The sequence below is a fragment of the Panthera leo genome, chromosome A1 (genome assembly GCF_018350215.1).
Source record: "Panthera leo isolate Ple1 chromosome A1, P.leo_Ple1_pat1.1, whole genome shotgun sequence".
NCBI lineage: Eukaryota > Metazoa > Chordata > Mammalia > Carnivora > Felidae > Panthera > Panthera leo.
In genome coordinates this window covers 21,798,784-21,814,323 of record NC_056679.1, presented here as the reverse complement: position 1 = coordinate 21,814,323, position 15,540 = coordinate 21,798,784, and the positions used below count along the sequence as shown (strand labels likewise).

General features: G+C 36.5%; 2 protein-coding genes across 12 annotated transcripts in view; one reads left to right on the top strand and one right to left on the bottom strand.

The window, feature by feature from the left end:
- The window catches only part of CAB39L (calcium binding protein 39 like), a 127,002-nt gene extending 124,297 nt beyond the window's left edge, over positions 1-2,705 (bottom strand). For 3 of the 6 annotated variants that reach the window (XM_042913623.1, XM_042913467.1, XM_042913706.1), the window contains exon 1: positions 2,639-2,705. The gene's annotated coding sequence lies outside the window, so the exon portion shown is untranslated. Of the gene's footprint in view, positions 1-2,192; positions 2,516-2,638 lie in introns of those variants that run through there. The other 3 variants (XM_042913783.1, XM_042913849.1, XM_042913553.1) reach the window with 3 other exon arrangements.
- An 87-nt stretch (positions 2,706-2,792) lies between these two features.
- SETDB2 (SET domain bifurcated histone lysine methyltransferase 2) overlaps positions 2,793-15,540 on the top strand; it is an 89,325-nt gene continuing 76,577 nt past the window's right edge. For 2 of the 6 annotated variants that reach the window (XM_042912798.1, XM_042912486.1), the window contains exons 1-3: positions 2,793-3,477; positions 4,652-4,747; positions 10,475-10,839. In XM_042912798.1, the coding sequence (XP_042768732.1) occupies positions 10,824-10,839 (16 nt within the window). In that variant the 5' untranslated portion in view covers positions 2,793-3,477; positions 4,652-4,747; positions 10,475-10,823. The remainder of the gene's footprint in view (positions 3,478-4,651; positions 4,748-10,474; positions 10,840-15,540) is intronic. The other 4 variants (XM_042912637.1, XM_042912719.1, XM_042913036.1 and 1 more) reach the window with 4 other exon arrangements.

Genomic DNA, 15,540 nt, shown 5'->3' with positions numbered 1-15,540 from the left:
CTGAAAATTAATCTCAAAATGTTCCCCCAAAGTAACATTTGTATGATCAAAATTACTGCAAAGCATAAAAAGGTATTTCAAGTAGTACTTCAAAAATAATTTTAAACAGAGATGACTTACATGCGAATTTGGTTTTTAAGTTAATGAGGTGGAAAAATCTATCATATTTTAAATGTTATTTTTATTTAAAAGTGCTTACACCCCAAAAACTTCACTAATAAAATCATTTAGATTTCTAAAATATCAAATGCAATAACTCCAAACAGGTTGAGAGCAGTTTTTATTGATTTTTTATGAAGATAAGTAGATTTACTCTATATTCTGCCACAAAATACCATATTCATTTCAAAGGTGTTACTACATTTTTTCTAATTAAACAGCATGCATCAATTGATAATGGGGAAAAAAAATCTACACTTGTATATATATATATGTATATATATATTATGAGATTGCAATGAAAATCCTTTTTTAAAAAAAATTTTAATGTTTATTTATTATCGAGAGAGAGACAGAGCATGAGCATGACCATGGGAGGGGCAGAAAGAGGGGGAGACACAGAATCCGAAGCAAGCTCCAGGCTCTGAGCTGTCAGCACAGTGCCCAACGTAGGGCTGGAACTCACAAACTGCAAGACATGACCTGAGCCGAAGTCGGACGACTGAGCCACCCAGGCGCCCCGAAAAATAATCCTTAACATACCAATGGAAGTTAAATCACTTGTACTTAAAATCACTTAGCATTGTTCATGCAAAAGTACTATTTAGAAAAATCTGTAAGGATCTTCAAATTATACATTACGAAATTTAGAGAACTGTATTCTTCAAAGAAAAATCTCATACTTACCTAGTTTATTATTTAAAAATTACAGAACATATCAAGCAATAAAGTAAACTTACAGATGCAGTATTTTGACTTTAAGCAGTGGTAAAAAGAAACTAGAAATTCTTAAGCAGAAGAGATCTAAAGCACTGGTAAGTTTGGTATTCATTTACTGAAACTGCTTTCAAAAAAAATGGCAAATAAAGCATTATTACTTAAGGGCTCATCTTCATTTCTAATTTCTCTGAATTAAGATTTCATAAAAAGACCTCACAAAAAAGGATTATGAACCTCTCCATAACATTATTTGTATGCATAAACTGGAAGCAACAAATAAATTTAGTTCAGAGAACTGACAATCAAGTATTCTAGAAAGCAGGTTAAAAAATTATTTTTCAGTTAGGCTAAAAAGAAATGTATGTCCACACCTTCCAATTACTGCATTATTTTATTTATTCATTCAACAATTATACTTCTGAACATATACCAGATGCTATTACATGAGAATGCTATACAAAAATTTCAGCAAACAAGTACTGAGCTGCCATTATGTGCTCTTTATGTTTTTTAGCCACTGATCTTTCTTAGCTACTTTATGATAGCTGGTATTAACAAGTACCTTAGCCATCAACTCAACACTAAATTATTGAACTCTTGAAACTTAGGCTTCTTAAGATTTAAAAAGCATTATCTTAAAAAAGAAAATTAGTTTTTAATCATTCAATTGTTTTACTGCTGTTGACTAGGTTGAGTCATCAGTTAACCTTGGGTAACTGGAAAACTAAACCCAAGGCAATAAGGCAAGTATCTCTGCTTTGGTCTAATGCATGTCAAAACTTCTCATCAAAAATATTAGCCTTTTATCGGCTAGGTTTTCAGATCTGATAAATTTTCCTCCAAAATGAAAGCTAATGCGTGCTTTCTACTTCGATTAAAAAAAAAAAAAAAAAAAAAAAAAAAAAGATCGGGAAAAGGAGGTAATTCTTTTCTTCCTCCCACCCCATAAAGAGCTCAGAAGGTGCTTTTCCTTACAAACGCCTCCTTGTCCCTGACAAAGCAACCAAGCAAGTCAAGGCAGACCAAGAAATTCCTAAAGCTTCAACAGATCGTAACCAGCGAAACAAAGATTTGCCAAAGTTCTTCCTTCACTTCCACTGTTTCTGCAAAGACCACCACTTTCTAGATTTAAAAAAAAAGACCACTGCAGGAATGCTGGCTGCATACCAATATATAAAACTGCCCAAACGCAGAACTAGACGCCTACTATTACCAAAGGATGGCCTTAGTCAGAGGGTAACTAATGACAAGAACCAACACTTTAGCAGTCACTCCCTCGCAAACGACAGACAATAAACATGTCTCTTGCTAACCTGAGGGTAGCGGTGAGGCATCTCCCTCTTTCCCCTTCTATTAATAACCAGCCTTCTTCCTTTCTGAATCAATCCATCAGACAACCTCCTTAGGAGAGTTGATGGTCAGTCTTCCGAGACAAAGATTATGGGTGTAGCTCTCTGGCACCCAAGGAATCAGTGTTAAGGCAGCAGAGCCCTCACAATGACGAAGAAACCAAAGCTTGGGATCTCCCCCGCCCCACCAGAACCACCATTCATCACTCTCTCTAGCCAGGGCTGAGACTCAGCCCAAGAAAACCTCTCCCTTTCAGGTAAGTGAGGAAGGCACCAGGTGTATTCCCTCCGACCCCTCTTCGCCTCCATTGCTCCCTCAGGACCCCTCCACACCTGGAGCCGCTAAGTAAGTTTCCAACCTCCAAGAAGCCCAGTCCTAGCCACACACAAGATGGCAGCGGAACACCTACCGGAGGAAACAGCTGCGCCACCACTCCAACGATGCTGGCCTCTCGACTGCAGATATCCCCATTGGCCCAGCCAGAGAGCGCGAGACAAGCCGAGAGCACTGACAGCCAATCGGGAGGCGGCGCGATTCGGCGCCGCCGCGCTGCCGGCGATAAGCGCGCGGATCCTCAGAGGTGTGGACCCAGTAGGGTGTCCAACCAATGGGCTCCTGGCCGAGTAGGGGGAGCTTTCGGTGAACGGCTCCTCCCTTTTAGGATTAGCGTTAGGAAGGCCTGGACGAAAGAGATTGGGCGGTCCTCCTTCCCCGCCTGAGGCGAGGCGGGACAGTTGTTGCAGAGGTGAGGTCTAGTAAATGGTGAAGTACTTCCTGGCTTGGGAGCATCTGGGGTCGTGGGATTTGGTGGCGTGGAGTCGGAGAAGAGCCCGACCCGCGGGGAAACCCAGCCTCGCCAACGGAGCGGGCCCAGCGCAGCCTTCAGGTCTGGCGGGCGGAATAAAGCAGTGGAGCCAGTGGAGCCGAGGCACGGCCTTGGGTGGCCCCCTGACAGCTCCTTTGGCCTGAGACCTGGGAACGCGGCGGAACCCTCGGCCGAGTGGACCCCAGCCCTTGCAACCTCCTTTTTTCTTTTACCCACCTGCAGTCCCAGGCTGTAGGAGGGACCGCGGGCATTTTGAGTTCTCAACCCCCATTTCAGTTTCTGTCTCCGAGTGCACACCTTAATGTGAGGTGACTCCTAAGCAGCTGGGAACCAGAGGCTGTAAAAGGGACTGCAGAAAAATGGACTGCAGTATAAAATCCAGAAGCAGAATATGAAGGTTTAACCACTGACCCATTTCACAGGTAAGACTTACACGAGCCCTAAATAAGTAGAAATCATTTGTCCAAGATCACGTAATTGAGATCGGATCCTAAAGGCACCTGACTCTCATCAACCACAACCCAATAAGTAATTACCCATTAAGTAAAATAAGGAACAGTGGCTAATGAACTGTGCTCCTCATTATGTGGAAACCTGCAGTGAGTTCTGTATGAGGCCAAGAGGTAACTTCCAAAAGGTAGAGTGGAATAATCAAACAAACAAACAAACAAAAAAAAACAGGCTCTGAAATCATCCTGCCCGGTTCCTTATTTTTTGTCGCTGTCACCGTGTGACACACTTTAGCATCCTCTTCAAAAACGTGCATGCTGGTTTTCTCTCCTGATTGTTATGCAGATTATTAAGTCAAGTATGTAGAAGTGTGCCTGACACAGGGTTTATACTCAATAAACTTTATTACTGTCATCGTAATTAAGAAATGAGAAATAGAGAAGAAATGGTCACAGTTTCATAAACAGCCTGTTTTTCAAAACCAAGGCAACCGTAAGTTGAAGCGAAATAGAGTGATTAACTTTTCTTCTTTATGTTCTATATTTTGCAAATTTTCTTCACTAAACATGCTTTACTGTTCAGTAATTTTTAAAATTTCACAAGGTATGAACAACAGCGGTGAGAGCTTTTCTTTAAAAAACTATTAGTCTGCTTGTGTACTGTAGGTGGAAATAGGAGTTGGTAGAACCTTTTTAGAGAGGAGTTTGGCCGTGTGCTCCAAAAGCCTGTAAAACGGACTTTTAATACTTAAGTTTTACATTAAGTACACTATTAACATTCTCCTTTTGCAAAATTAGAACCTTACAGATAGCACAATCCCTGAGTTTCCCTTCACTACCCCATACTAAACACTTTGGTGCAGAACCTTCAAGTCTTTTTTTATACTTAATATTCTCTATACGTTCATGTATGCATTTGTAGTTTTTCAAAAATGGTGATAGTGGCATACTCTATCATTTTGTAGCTTTATTCATTTGACAGTGTTTTTGAAGTCTATACACGTTATTTATAGCTTATAATTTATGCCTCATTTTTTATGCATGCTGGGTAGTGTTTTAGTGTATGGCTGAATTGTTCTGTTAATGTAAAATATTTATTTTTGTCTCTTACTGGTTTTTTTATATTAAGTCATATCTTGTTTGATAGGTACTATATAGCACATTTTATTTGCCATTCTCTTTTTGATGGACATTGGTTGTTCCCAGTTTTTCACCTTATAGACAATGCTGCAGGGAAATCCTGGTATGTATTATCTTGTGTACATGTGCTATTTCTCAAAGATATATACCTAAAAGTGGGATTGCTTCGTTTTAAGTTATGAACATTTTTAATTTTAATTGGTCTTGACAAATTTGCCTTCAAAATACGTCTACTAATTTACACATCCCAAAAAAGGTTTTGAAAGTTCAATTTTCCTACAGTCTAGACCAACACGATGGGGTGCCTGGGTGGCTCAGTCGGTTGAGTGTCTGACTTCTGCCAAGGTCATGATCTCAGGGTTCGTGGGTTCGAGGCCCTCATCAGGCTCTGTGCTGATGACAGCTCAGAACCTGGAGCCTGCTTCTGATTCTGTTCTTTCTCTCTGCCCCTTCCCTGGTCATACTCTGTCCATCTCTTTTTCTCACTCTCTCTCAAAAATAAACATTAAAAAAAATTTTTTTTAGAACAACACGAGATACTGTCTTCTTTTTGTCCATGTGATGGGTGAAATTAATAGTCATTTTTTAAAAAAAGTTTTCATTCTCTGATTACTAAGTAAGGTTGCAGTATCTATTCATGTTTATTAACCTATAATTTATGTAAATTTCTATAATTTATTTTAAAAATTACCCATTTTTCTGTTGAGTCATCTTTTTCTTAATGGTTTAAAGAATTTTTTATGTGTCCTAGATACCATGTATCCTATACAATTTTTAAAAATTTCTAAAAAAAAAAAAAAAAAAAAAAATTTCTTCGGTGTCAGAGCACCTGAGTGGCTCAGTCGGCTAAGCTTCCGACTTTGGCTCAGGTCATGATCTCACGGTTCATGAGCTTGAGCCCTGCGTCAGGCTCTGTGCTGACCAGCTCAGGGCCTGGAGCCTGCTTTGGATTCTGTCTCCCTCTCTCTCTGCCACTTGCCTTCTCACACACTCTCTCTCTCTCTCAAAAATAAATAACATTAAAAAAATAAATAAAATTTTCTTCAATGTCTCTGGCTATGTACCCTTTTTGTTACTATTGTTAAAATAGATTACAAGTCTTTTCTCTCAGCTCTTTCCTTGTCTTTTAACTTTATTTTGTTTTTGTTTATTCTACAGGTAGATCTTGTTTTCCTTTAAAATCTTTAGGTGTTTTTTTATCTTATGCATTTGTCACAGACATCAGTACAATAGTGAATAAGAGCAGTGGTGGCAAGTGTCCTCATCCTTGTGCCTAACTTTAATAAAAATGCTTCTAAGGTTTCATCATTAAGTATGATGTTCCTTGCTAGGTTTTAGTAGAGAGTATTTATCGGCCTAAAGAAGTTCTCTTTTATTGGTAGTTTGCTAAGAGTCCCCCATCTCCCAGCCTCCAGAATAGTTGCTGGCTTTCATTGAATTGTTTTGTTTTCTGCATCTCAGATGTTGGTTTTTCCATTCATATGATAATGTAGGAATTTACATTGATAAACTTTCCAATGTTAAACTTTTTAGGTATTCCTAGGATAAATTTTATTTTGGTAATATACTTTACTGGGTATATTTTTACTTAACTATATTTGCTTCTATACCCCTAAGTGCTTTTGACTTTGAATTTCTTACATGCCAAGGTTATACTAATGTTAAAAAAAAAAAAAAAAAAAAAAGTTAAGTGGCTTCCCATATATTTCCTGCCCTGGAACAGTTCGTATATGATAGAAATTATTCATTCCTTGAAAGTTTTGTAGAATACATCTATAAAACTTAACAGACCTGGTATAATGGGGATGAGGTGGAAATACGTGGTGTGTAGCTCTGGTAAGATCTTTCACTGTTGTTTTAGCTTTTTTATACTTTTGCCTCTAACTGGGATTTCTGCTTCTTGAGCCTATTTGGTATTAAGTCAGTAATTTCAGTTAGATACACATGTGAATTGTTCTGTCAGTGTAAAATATTTCTCTTTGTCTCTTCTATTGGTTTTCATATTAAATTCTATTTTGTTTGATACGAATATTTCTTAAATTTGCTGGTATATCTTTTTTCACATAGTGTTATTTCAAGCTTTTGATGACATTTTGTGTAATTTAAGTGGGTCTCTTATTTTAAAATATCATAACTAGGCTTTGCTTGCAATCCAGTTTGAGAGTCCTTTAGTAAGTAAGATTAACACAGTCACCTTTTTTGTGATTAACAATTTGGCCTTTTTCTTGTCCTCTTATTTACCGTACTTCTCTTTGTATCTTTTATATCTTATTTTTCCATTTCTATTTAAAAAAATTTTTTTTAATGTTTATTTTTGAGAGAGCGCACGTGAGTGGGGGAGGAGGAGAGAGAGGGAGACACAGAATCTGAAGCAGGCTCCAGGCTCTGAGCTGTTTGCACAGAGCCAGATGTGGGACTCGAACCCACAAACTGGGAGATCATGACCCGAGCTGAAGTCAGACGCTTAACCAACTGAGCCACCCAGGTGCCCCTCCATTTCTTTTTTTTTTTTTTTTTTTTTTTTTTTTTTTTTTTTTTAATGTTTGTCTATTTTTGAGAGAGAGAGAGGGAGAGCCAGGAAGGGGCAGAGAGAGAAGGAGACACAGAATCTGAAACAGGCTCCAGGCTCTGAGCTGTCAGCACAGAGACCAACGTGGGGCTCAAACCCATGAATCATGAGATCATGACCTGAGCTGAAGTTGGATGCTCAACCAACTGAGCCACCCAGGCGCCCCTCCCATTTCCATTTTCTAATTGAGGTTGGCCCCAAGTTTTCTATGTTCTACATGTTTTTTAAAATATATTATTACCTCTAGGGGTGCCTGGGTGGCTCAGTCAGTTGAGCGCCCAACTTAGACTCAGGTCATGATCTTGCAGTTTGTGAGTTCGAGCCCCGCATTGGGCTCTGTGCTGCCAGCTCAGAGCCTGAAGCCTGCTTCAAATTCTGTGTCTCCCTCTCTGTCTGCCCCTGCCCTGCTTACACACACACACACACACACACACACACACACACACACACACACACTCTCACACGCGCATGCACACTCTCAAAAGTAAATAAACATTAAAAAAATTTTTTTATTTAATTCTTTGACCCATCTTGAATTTATTAAAAAAAAAATAAAAAATATATATTACCTTTATATTTTCAGCATAGTTCTTAAATTTATATTTTCCTAACAAGATCCAAATTTAATTAGTATTAATATTCTCCCTATGAAGAAGAACTTGACATGCTTCTACTTTACTTTCTCTACTTTTGCAGTGATCCCCTCCCACCCCCCTTCTATAAAAGAATACAACTTCCTATGGCTATTTCTATCATTTTTGTTTCACTTATTATTAAAACCCATTTTTAATCTGTCTTTAGCATTAATGTGTTTTAGTCATTTGCTAATTATTGCTTCTTATACCTCAGTCTAGGTTAGTTTTTTTTAATCAACTATGGTACTTCTTTATTTCTTTCAGAGAGTCTCTATTTGGCTTTTTGAATGTCTATAAAAGTCTCTTTTTTTAACCTTCTCTGTTGAAGTATAGCTTGGGTGAAATGGCATTCTGGGCTCAGACTTATTTTGCCTTAACTTACTGCCTCTGACATTTCTGGTAAGAAGTCTGATTACCAGTATGATATGTGTTTCTTTTAGATAATCTAGATTTTTTGGAAGCTTCTAAGACTTTGTCTTTATTCTTGATATTTCAAAGTTTATCCACAGTTTGTCTAGTAGTGTGTATTTTATCCTGCTTGGTACCCAGTGGACCCTTAGTGAGCTTATATGTTTTCCAGTTTTGAGAAATTCTTGGTCATTATTGCCTTTTCTTCATTCTCTCTGTTTTATTCCTCTTATTTCCTCTGCGTTCTGAGTGAATTACTCAACTCAGTCTTCCAGCTTACTACTGGCTCTTCATCTGAGTTTATGCTGTTATTCAATTATCTATTGAGTTTATTCAACAACTATTTTTATATCCAAGATACCTAATTGGTTATTTTTCAAAATTGTGTTATTTCATGGATGAGATTTCCTTCTTTAGCTCTTTGAGGACGTTAAATGCAATAACATTTAATTTTTTTAACATTTTTAAAAAAGTTGTTTTGTGTTTATTTTTGAGAGAGAAAGACAGAGTGTGAGCAGGGGAAGGGCAGTGAGAGAGGGAGACACAGAATCCGAAGCAGGCTCCAGGCTCTAGGCTCTGAGCTGTCAGCACAGAGCCAGATGCAGGGCTTTAACTCAAGAACTACGAGATCATGACCTGAGCTGAAGTCAGACGCTCAACTGACTTACTGAGCCTCCCAGGTGCCCCTTTAATGTTTATTTTTGAGAGAGAGAGACAGAGACAGAGACACCAAGACAGAATCTGAAGCAGGCTCCAAGCTCTTAGCTGTTTGCACAGAACCCGAAGTGGGGCTCAAACTCCCAAGCCATGAGATCATGATGCTTAACAAACTGAGTCACCCAGGTGCCTTAATAGCATTTGTTTTAAAATTATTTTCAGGATGCTCTGTTTTCCTCTTGACGATAAGCCCATCTTTCGGTGGGCTGGTTAAGTCTCTTTTTGATGGTGTAGCTTTCCTTGGGTATTTGATGACTCTGAGTTGTGCATTCATCTTCTCTGAGAGGATTTGCTGTGTTACGATGGTGGTTGGCATTATCTCTTCAGCTTCCCATCTGTTTCTTTTCCCTAGGGAGGTCTCACAGACTTGGTCCATAGAAAATTCCCTCTTTGTCTTTAGCATGACTATATTTTTTAATTTTAAAAAATCTGACATTTGGGTTTGGTGTGGGAGTGGGAGCAGAATTTATCATATGTTGATTAATATCTTGAGACTGAGAATTACTGATCGCTTTTTGACCTATTAGTTCCATCTCTAAGTGTATTCCTTGAGGAAATAATCAGAGATATGCATAAAGTATATTCCAGCATTTATCATTTTGAAAAAATGGAAATAATCTAAATCCCCAATATAGAGGTTTATTTACAGTACTAATTAATAATTTATTAAAATTTAATTACTAAAAGTTTTGAGTGTACTATAATATGTGGTTTATTGACCAAAGTACATTATACAGCCACTTAAAAGTCATATTATAGAAAAATATTAACGAGGGGGAAAAGTGCAAGATATGTTACCAGTAGGTTATTAAGAAATTGTATACACTAAAATCCAAAATTTATTTTTAAAGTATATATACTGAAAGAATAATAATAATTGCTAGTGTTTATTGAGTCCTTTGTATGTGCCAGGCACCATTCTAAGTAACTCTTATCCTCACAACATGCCTTTGAGGTAATTAGCGCTATTATCCCCATTTTAAAAGTTTCTATAAAGTATTTATTAAAAATTTAAAAAGTTAAAAAAGTAAATGGGGCACCTGGGTGGCTCAGTTGGTTAAGTGTCCGACTTTGGCTCCAGTCACAATCTCGTGGTTTATGAGTTCAAGCCCTGTGTCGGGCTCTGTGCTGACAGCTCAGAGCCTGGAGCCTGCTTCTGATTCTCCTGTCTCCTGTCTCCTGTCTCTGCCCCTCCCATGCTTATGCTCTGTCTCTCTGTCTCTCAATAATAAATAAACATTAAAAAAAAAGTTAAAAGTTAAGTAAAAAAATGGGGATAGTTTATGTTAACTGACAGTATTTTAAATATGGGTGATACTTAATTTCTCTGTAATTTCATAATTTTGATATTTTACACATTTTTCCAGTTAATATGTATTCTTGTTTCTATAATAGTTTATGCTATTTTAAAAGATACAGGCATTGTTATAACAGTCTTTTTTTTCTTATATATATTTTATTCTTTACAAATATATACCAATCTTTGTTGTTTTCTTTACAGAATGTTTCATGCATCCATGGACCAAAAGATGGAGTTGGTTTTTGTTTTTAAAAAAGATATTGTCAATGATCTGATATGACTATAAATACTTGCTTGATGAAATTGCATGGACTTGTCATCAGGTTGGACTAGCGGTCATTTTTCAAAGTTTCTTCAACCACAGTTACATTTGAAAATTCAAGTATCCAAGAACATTGGGCTTAGAATGCCATAATGATGTGTTTTCTCTGAGAACTACAAATTTCATAGATACCACAGTTGGATTCCAGTTATATTCTCCTATCAAAGTGATTTCAGTCCATTGATAAAGTTAATTTTGAAGACTTTTGTTTATAAACAACACCAAAAGATGGGAGAAAAAAATGGTACGTTTGGAAAACCATTGTTAAACGTTATGTTTAAAAGTATGTAGACTACTTAATTTAGCCAAATTGTGGAATTTTCAAGGTTTTTCACTGCAAGTGACGGTTCTACATTTGAAGGAATTTAGGACTTATTCTCATGTAGCCAACATTTTGATAGTCGATAATTAATTGTGTATCTGTAAAGCTAAGTCAGTTCTTTAATGTACTTTTGTAAAATTATTCTTTACTTTTTAGAACACTTTTAGATTTACTTTTTAAAGAAAAATTGAGAGGATAGTACAGAAAGTTCCCATATCTTCTACATCCACTTTTACTGACGATTAACATCTTATTTTTGTCTGGTACATTTGTTACAATTAATGAACCATTATTATTAACTGAGGTCCATAGTTTATTCATATTTCCTTAGTTCTTACTTGATGTCTTTTTCTGTTCCAGTATCCCACATTGTATTTACTTGTCATATCTCCATAGGGCCCTCTTAGATATAACAGTTGCTCAGACTTGTTTTTTATTTTGTAGTATTTTGTATCTAAGTATTTTGTAGGATACCCCTCTATTGGAATTATTGTTTTATTTATTTTTCTCATGATTAGACTGGGGTTACGAGTTTTGGGAAGAAGACCATAGTGGTAAAGTGCCATTTTTACCACATTATGCCAAGAGTACATGATATCAACATGCTTTCTCTCTCATTGATACTGAGCTTGATCACCTGGCTGACATAGTGTTATGTCAGACATAGTGTTATGTTTCTCCACTGTAAATTACTTTTTTCTCTCCCTTTGCTTCCCTGCTGTACTTTTGATAGGAAATCCCCATATATAGTTCATATTCAAGGAATGGGGATTATGCTCCCCATCTTTGAGAATGGAATATCTACATTAATTATTTGGAATTCTTCTCCAAGGGAGATTTAGCTCCTTTCTCCCATTTATGTATTTATTCAGTCATTTATTTATATCAGTATAGAGTCACAGGTACTTCTGCATTCAGTCTATTGTGATATGTTGCTTTGGTTGAAATGTATAAAGAAAATGAAGCTTCACACAGACAAAAAGTTGAAAAAAGGAAGAGTATTAATAGCCTTTCAGCTAATTGTGGACTTTTTTTTGGATACAACTATAAAACTCAACAAGTAGTTACTCCTTCCAGGTCAGTTGTAGTGTGAAATTTGAACACATATCTGTGAGTTTTTTAACACTCTGTTACAGAAAATCTATTGCACATTGAATAGGTGTTTTATGATTTTATAATATGCATTGGCCACTTGGAAAATATTGGTTCAATGAATCATGCAGATTTTCCAGATATTGACACATTTCATCATATAATATTAAAAAAATCACATTTGTTAATATTGCTACCCATTTCCTTGAAAAGTGATTAATTATTGAGAAGCTATCAGGCTTACCAGGGCACATGTAAAGTTTACAAATTTCCAATTTTAACTTGGTAGTGTGAATTTTATCATTAGCAACAAATGCTGTCAATATTGAACTTCAGCTGGTAGGCTCACTTTTTTTTTTTTTTTTTTTTTCAAGAAAATGTGTGTTAAACACCCAAGTCTAAAAATACTATAATTTTTATTAGTACTTTTAAGTAAAAATAGTTTTCCATGAAAAAAATTAGCTGGTTTGGCCTGTAATTCAAACAGTCTCACTAGTGCTTTTGCTTGAGACAGCCATTGTACTGTGGTAACCATTTATATTGCTTTATTAAGGATATTCTTAAGTGAAATTGATGGTGAAAAATATACTGGTACTATACTAGAAAATTTGCTGGTAGCTTGGTGCCATCCCCTTGATTCATGCTAAGACATACTGACTTTTACTCACCAATGCTTTTGTACCATCAGTTAAAGTCATTCTAGAAAAAAAAATAGAGCAAATAATGTCTTTTTTTTATTCATTAAATTTTTAACATCTATTCATTTTTGATAGAGACAGAGTGGGAGCAGGGGAGGGGCAGAGAGAGAGGGAGACACAGAATCCAAAGCAGGCTCTGGGCTCTGAGCTGTCAACACAGAGCCTAACATGGGGCTTGAACCCACAGACCATGAGATCATGACCTGAGCTGAAGGCAGATGCTCAACTGGCTGGGCCACGCAGGTGCCCCAACTCCTTAAATCCTTTAAAACTCCATTGAAAAGCATTGTAGAATATATAAGTATTCTATATCAATAAATAGATATAATAAGATTAACTGTAAGATTCAATGGAATAATGCCAACGTTATAAAAATTCATATACATATTCAACACAACTTGAAAATAAAGCTCCATGGGTGCTCGGGTGGCTCAGTCAGTTAAGTGTCATCTCTTGGTTTCGGCTCAGGTCGTGATCTCAGGGTTCATGAGGTCCAGCCCCGCTTCAAGCTCATGCCGATGGCACGAAGCATGCTTGGGATTCTCTCTCTCCCTCTCTCTCTCTCTGCCCCTCCCATGCTTGCACCCTTCTTTCTCTCAAAACAAATAAACTTAAAAAAAAAAAGGAAAGAAAAGAAAAGAAAACGCCAGTATGGGGAACTCTAAACTGACTCTAAAATTTAAGCCATGAAGTGTCTGAAAAAGAATGGGTAAGTGTATGCACTTCATCTACAAGATACTTAAAAATCTCTAAATTAAAAAGTGTACTTGCAGAGGTGCCTGGGTAGCTCAGTCGGTTAAGCGGCCGACCAAGAACAAATAATGTCTTAGTATTACTATTAAAATAATTTGACCTAGCATATTCTCTGAAAGGATTTGGGGACCCCAAGGGCTCATAGATCACACTTTGCTAATCACAGACTCAGAGACATCATAGAGATCCTCTAGACCAATGCCCTGAAGCACCTCCAGGGATATATGTGTGTGTGTGTGTGTGTGTAGGGATGGATATATATATATGTATATGTGTGTGTGTGTGTATGTATGTGTATATATATATATATATATATATATATATATATATATATATATATCCTATTATCAGTGTACTTCGTTAGTACTCCAAAAACAGGTGTCTAGCAAATAACTCATCTAGCTGTGATTCTTGAGTATTGCCTTTTTACATAGACAGTGTATGTCAAGGGAGATTGAGAGACACAATATAATGTAAGTATATAATTTGTCTGTCTTCTTTCCAAAGCAACTATACTTCCCACTTAGTGATTATGTCCCTGCAATAGTCATATGTAGCTAAGGGAGCAAGTTAGGACAACAGTAGAATAATGAGATGGTATTCTTCATTTCTACAGGCAAGTAGCAATATTAGTATACTGATTTGATTTTCAATTCAAGGATTTATTCCTCGTAAGTGTTTTCTAGTGCAATATACTGAAATATTTACAGTATTAGATTATAATCTCAAACATACATACAGTACAAAGAAAAGGAGCAAGAAACCAAAAATATTTACATTGTGGTAAACATCTAGATGGCATACAGTTGAAATGAAATGACTCAATTATTTCTCCATGTGATATTCATTTAGCCTCTTCAAAAAGTTATTAACTGGATCTGTTAATCTCATTTTTCAGATAAATCAGTTACCTTTTTTTTCTTAATATTACTGTGGTTAAAAATTCCCATACTGAGAAGACAAAAATGATCAAGAGGGAAGACATGAGGAATAAGAACCATTTAAATGAGAATTAAAACTAGCCATATGAAATAATGATACCATAAAGAACAATATCAAAAACCCAGAATAAATAAATATGAATTTCTAAATTACTTTCGTTTATTATACAAGCAGACAGTTTCAGTATTTTCTGATTGGCTTTATTTTCTTAAATTCTATTTCCAGTGTCCATTAATCCGTTCTAAAACTAATAATTTACCCTGTTCACTTTTCAGATAATTTGTTTTAAGTATTTCCTATCAGAATAACTTGGTATCCTGAATTGACATTTTGAACACAGTTTTAAATGATAGTCACTGGAAAACAAATTCAGATGAATCCTAATTGTGGTCTTTTCAACATCACTAAGCAGTGATGCTGCTGGCTTTCTCAGGCCAGGTGAGAGTTGTAGATGATTCCAGAAGATTATAATGCTACTAGAAGCTATTTCTAAGTATCTTTCAAAATCCTTTCCGTCTAGATGTCCACCTCAGATAAAGATAAATCCCTAGTGTGGAGTATTAACTCATTCATGAAAAGAAACATAGTAACAACCAATTAAGTGCTTTCATGAATAGTTTTGTCTAAAAGCAGTGATTTTTGTTGGTGATCTCTCAGTGAAAAAATGATTTTAAGGATTCTGGGAAGGTCCTTCACAAGATACTTTTCCCTCTTAGCTAAATGATATCTAAAGTTCCACAAGTAGAGATTAATTTCTTGTGCTTAAGACTATGTCCCCTGTTAAATTACAGTAATTTCTCGATAAAGGCCACATGCTTATCTGCACATCAACTCCGTGAGCTAGATGCTATCACTATTCCCATTTTATAGATGTGGTCACACAGCTTAATGGCTGCTAGTGCTGGGATTCAAACACAAATGCATCTGAACTCCAAAGCCCAGATTGTTAATCACCACTTCTGTTCTTCCACTGACTCCTGATATGCTATTCTCCTGGGTTTTCCTTCCACCTGCTTGCTCCTTCTTGATCTCCCTGATTCTTTTTTCTTATACTTATGCCTTATATATAGAAAATCCTCTTCTCTGGGCGCCTGGGTGGCTCAGTCAGTTAAGCGTCTGACTTCAGCTCAGGTCATGA